This window comes from Lactuca serriola, chromosome 5, assembly GCF_051521515.1.
Source record: "Lactuca serriola cultivar US96UC23 chromosome 5, Lser_US96UC23_V15, whole genome shotgun sequence".
Classification (NCBI taxonomy): domain Eukaryota; kingdom Viridiplantae; phylum Streptophyta; class Magnoliopsida; order Asterales; family Asteraceae; genus Lactuca; species Lactuca serriola.
Window position 1 is genome coordinate 220483086 of NC_136412.1, and position 5688 is coordinate 220488773.

Below are 5688 nucleotides of genomic sequence, written 5' to 3' on the forward strand. Positions count from 1 at the left end.
GAAATTTAGATGTATAAATTTGTTGAATGAAATTTAGATGTATAAATTTGTATGAAATTTAGATGTATAAATTTAGATGTATAAATTTTGTTGGATTGTATGCATTTTCTAGTTAATGTTAATATTAAAATAAAATAAAATTACTTTAAAAAAATAAACTAATAACATAAAATAAAATATTAAATTAATTAGAAAATAAAATTAATTTACCTTTAGAATCAAATTAATGTTAATATTAAAATAAAATAAAATTACTTTTTTAATTAATTGTAAAATCAACTTAAAGTAGTTTTAAAATCAAAATAATGTTAATATTAAAATAAAATAAAATTACTTTAAAAAAATAAACTAATAACAAAAAATAAAATATTAAATTAATTAGAAAATAAAATTAATTTACCTTTAGAATCAAATTAATGTTAATATTAAAATAAAATAAAATTACTTTTTTAATTAATTGTAAAATCAACTTAAAGTAGTTTTAAAATCAAATTAATGTTATTATTAAAATAAAATAAAATTACTTTAAAAAAATAAACTAATAACAAAAAATAAAATATTAAATTAATTAGAAAATAAAATTAATTTACCTTTAGAATCAAATTAATGTTAATATTAAAATAAAATAAAATTACTTTTTTAATTAATTGTAAAATCAAATTAATGTTAATATTAAAATAAAATAAAATTACTTTAAAAAAATAAACTAATAACAAAAAATAAAATATTAAATTAATTAGAAAATAAAATTAATTTACCTTTAGAATCAAATTAATGTTAATATAAAATAAAATTGGTTTTTTTAATTTACCTTTGGATTGATTGTATAATATATATTAATATTTCTATAAAAACATATCAGATTTCTCAAATGCTATATGGATTAATAGTTGGATTGATTATAAATTTAATGTTAAATAAATTAAAAAAAAAATCAAAAGAGTATTAACGGCGACAGCTTTTGTGGCGATACTATGTTATTAGCGGCGACGCCTTGTATTAGCGGCGACAATGAGTATTAGCGGCGACATTCAGCGTATTAGCGACGAAGCAATACCGGCGACGCATTTGCAGCGACATGTCGCCGCTAAAGGTATTAGCGGCGACAAGTCTACCCTTTAGCGGCGACACGTGTGGCCGCTGTTGCCCAATCTTCTTGTAGTGATATTTTTGTACTTTTTTAAGTATGTATATGGTATATGGGCCTTCAATGTCAGGTGAAAAGAGCGATAAACACACAATACAGTGCTCAAAACAGATAAATGATGTTCATTAGTGGCTTATGCAGAGATCTATGTGGACGGACTTGGGCTTTAGTTGTAAGTTTGTTTGGTATTGTTGTGGAAACTCATGCACAATAATGATGACAAGCCAACTTTTGTATTAGATTTTTTGGCATTTTTTTTTAAATTACGATTTTAAATGTTTTCTTTTAAATCTGCATTATTTAACAGCTGATTAATGACGAAATTTGTCAAAAAATTGTTTCAGAAATCTATCACTAAATGATATTTTTCGGAAAGTTGTTACAAACATGTCGACTTTATTTAGATTTTTCTGCATTTTTATTTGTTTATTTATTTATTTATCAAATTTGGATTTTAAATGTTTTCTTTTAAATCTGCATTATTTACGGTCCAATTAATGACGGAATTTGACAAAAATATGTTTCAAGAATCTATCACTAAATGTTGTTCGTCGGAAAGTTGTACAAACATGTCGGTAGGAAATCTATGGGAAATGTAAAAAACTGTCAAGAAAACTGTCCAAATGTCTTTTTTATCGGAACTAAACTCAAACAAACATTTAAAAAAAAAAAAAAAAAAAACTTAGGCAAACTTGACACCAAATTAAAAGCATTTAACATTTCCACAAAATAAAAACAAAAAAACTTACGTGCTTCATAAGGTCCCATCGGTCCATGAACTTTTAGACGAGTTGCTCGATCTACTCCAATTTATTTTGTATTCAAGCCTTCGTTTAAGGCATGAAACGAAATCGGAATGTTTGATCAAGCATTGTAATTTGCTTTTCTGTTTCACAGTTTCTTGCCGATGTAATATCCCACAAACTTGAAGAAAACGAGTCTCCATCTATTCTTAAGCACCAGAACTCCCACAATTCCCATAAACCCGGTTGTGAAACCGCATGTCGCACCATAAATCGATATCTTCTCATCACCATCATTGTCTTCATCTTCCTCTATATCTCTTCCAGTTTCTGGGACTTCATCTTTGTTGCAATTGATTGGCAACGGACTACCACAAAGCTCATTATTGGCAGCATATATGGATGGATCAGTGAGTGTCTGGAGCTGACTTCCTGTTGGGATTCTTCCGGATAAGTTATTGTGTGACAAATTCAGATGGCTAAGAAATGTCAATGCCGACAGACTTTGTGGGATCATCTCTGAAAGATGGTTGATAGAAAGGTCAAGAGATTCTAACGAATTCATATCACCAATTCTATCCGGAATACGACCAGTGAGGTGATTGTTAGACAAGTTAAGACCATGCAATCCTGAAAGAAGTACCAACTCCTTCGGTATTTCCCCCACCAGTTTATTGCTCGAAAGGTCTAAGTTGACAACATATCTCAAGGTCTCTGTATACTCGAGCACAACTCCTTTCATTACCAGGCTCAAACTCTGCTCAAATGAGGTTGTAAAAAGATTGTAGTTATCTGAGGTCATTAAACCCGTGTTCCCTCCGGTCATTGCACTGAAGTTTTGGAAACACCGAGGGATGGTTCCTGTTAATTTGTTCTCTCCAAGATCCATGATTTGGAGTTCAGAGCATTCACACAACTCTACAGGAACTGGACCTGTGAAGCTGTTTTTATGTAGCCTAAGGATATTCAGAAACCTAATATTTTCACCAATCCATTTTGGTATGTTTCCAAAGAATCGGTTTTCACCCAAATCCAACAAAGCTAACCTTGTGCAATTTGCTAGAGTTTTTGGAAGCTCGCCATGGAAACTATTGTTGTTTAGAGCCAACCATCGTAATAATGACCCAAGATTGCCGAGAGAGGTTGGAATGACACCTGAGAGCTGGTTGGAACTTACTATCAGAACCTTCAGGTTTTGGAGAATTCCGAAGCACTCTGGAAGAGTCCCAGAAAACATATTCCTAGAAAGATCGAGAACCATTATATGTGGAGTCACATTACACAACAATTCTGGAATTGATCCGTTGAAGAGGTTGTTCTTAAGAAGCAAATCTCGTAATATTGCAGAATAATTTGGGCTGTGGTTGGATACAAGGTTTGTCAATGGACTGTTAAGAAAGTTATTGGAGAGATCCAGGAATGTGAGAGGAATCCGGACAAGCCAATCGCCAAGCCAATCTGGAAGAGATCCAGACATGCTAGTATTTGAAAGGTTTAGAACATTAAGTCTTTTTTGTGTTCGAATCCATGGTGGAAACACTGAGTTAATTTTGCAGGATCCAAGTCGAAGGTATCCTATTTGGAAAGGAGGCTTCCAATTCGGGGAAATCTTGAAGCTCAACCTGTAGTTTGAGGTTGCGTCCAAGGATGTTAACATTGATGTGTTAATGAAATGGGCTTCAGTGACTATACCTGATAAATAATTGTTGGATATATCAAGATAATCAAGTTTGGAAAGCTGTCCAATGGTAGGAAGAGGCCCTTGTAAATGGTTATTGGATATATCAAGATACTCGAGTTCTGAGAGGTTTCCTAGCGATAATGGGAGTGCAGACAACCAATTGAAGGAGAGAAACAAGAAATTTAGATTCGATAATTGTCCTAGTGAAAATGGTATTGTCCCGTTCAGCATATTCCAACTTAAATGTACTTCTCGTAACAACAGCAGGTTTCCAATAGACATAGGAATTGAACCTGTTAGCTTGTTCATTGCTAGATCTAATTCCTGCAAACTTGTTAAATTTCCTAGAGCTTCCGGGATGTTTCCTGTTAAGTCGTTCCCATGAAGATTCAACTCTCTCAAGGCCGTAAGTCTTCCCAGTGAAGTCGGGATTTCACCACCTAACTTGTTGTCTTTTAGATTCAGTGTCTCTAGACCAAATTGGGCACATTCGGATGCATTGGTTGAAGGCCCTGTGAATTCCCCTTCTATACAATTAAATGAAATATCCAATTGCTTTAATTGACACAGTCTCCAAACCCCAGAATCTTGGATTCCCCGAAACCGATTGAATCCGAGAGACAAGATTTCTAGATTTGACAGTCTTCCAAGGGAGAATGGGATGGTCCCATTTAACAGGTTTGAAGATAAATCCAGTTTTTGTAACAGGAGCAGATTTCTGATAAACATCGGAATTGAACCTTTTAAATTGTTTCCATTCAGATATAATTCCTGCAAACTTGTTAAACATCCCACAGCTTCAGGGATGCTTCCAGTTAACTCATTCCGTCCAAGATTCAATTCTCTCAAGGCTATAAGTCTTCCCAGTGATTTTGGGATTTCACCAACTAACTTGTTATCATTCAGATTCAGTGTCTCCAGAGCAAATTCGGGACATTCGGATATATTGGTCAATGGCCCCGTGAATCTCCCTTCCATAGAATTGTGCGAAAGATCCAACTGCTTCAACTGACAGGTCCCCGTATCTTGAATGTAGTTCATGAACGGAATCGAAGAAGTCAGTTCGTTGAATGAAAGATCAAGAACTTGTAAGGAGCTCAAGTTTCGTAAAAACAGAGGGAACTTGCCGTGGAACAAGTTGGAATGAAGATCAAGTTTTCGAATGGTGGAATGTGTAAGATTCAATTCAAGATGCATGCGATCGAAATGAGAATTAGAAAGCTTGCAACCTGACAAGCTCAACTCTCGTAAAGAAGAAATCATACACAACAGCACTTTGTGTAAATTTGGAGCTTTAACAATGCTCAATTCACTCAGATCAAGAGATTTGAGTGACAAAAGGCTCCAGAACCATGTGAAATCATCAACAACTAGTTCCATATTACTCAGATCAAGTACCCGCAAATTCGATAGATTTCCAATGGAGTGAGGAACGATGCCAGAAAAGCCCATGGAAGAAAGATTCAGATACCTGAGTTTTGTCATCGATCCGACGAACTCAGGAATGGGGCTGCCGCCAAAATAATTCCCACTCAAATCCATGTAACTCAGTTGACTCAACTCGGCCAAAGACGAATTCAACTCATTTCCCTCTAACTTCTGATCAGAAGAATCGGTTCCGAGGTCAAGCCTTGTAACATATCCGGTTGCATTATTGCAGTCAACGCCTTGCCAGTTGCAACAGTTGTTTCCATTCCAAGATGATAGTCGACCAGAAGGGTCCGACAGATTGTGTTTGAATCGAAGAAGAGCTGCCCTCTCGTGTTGGAAGCAACCAGAAGTGAGGTTTGTGGTTGCAAAAGTGAAGAGGAGAAAGAACCCACCCATCCATAGTTTAGTCATGATTGCTGTTTCTTCATGAAGACACCAATGATGAGGTCAAGATTTATAGATATATGCCATTTCCATGCACAGAACACGTAGTATTCAAATTCTGCTTTTGCCTAAAGCACCCACTAACTCTTATCTTGAAAAAAGTACACTTTACACATCATGGATCTTTTACATGTTACGACGTAAAGAAACATCTTTTCTAAAATATATTTACACAGACGCAAAAAAACAGTAGCGATCCAGCAGATCCGAATATATTCAAGCATGTTGTAATGTAACCATCG

At 34.5% G+C, this 5688-nt stretch overlaps 1 protein-coding gene across 1 annotated transcript; it reads right to left on the reverse strand.

Annotated features, from left to right (window-relative positions):
- Positions 1 to 1726: 1726 nt before the first annotated feature.
- Positions 1727 to 5405, reverse strand: LOC145051456 (receptor-like protein EIX2). The gene has a single exon (XM_078999430.1). It carries the CDS (start codon positions 5396 to 5398, stop codon positions 2039 to 2041), a length of 3360 nt encoding a protein of 1119 aa, XP_078855556.1. The 5' UTR covers positions 5399 to 5405; the 3' UTR covers positions 1727 to 2038.
- Between the last annotated feature and the right edge of the window lie 283 nt (positions 5406 to 5688).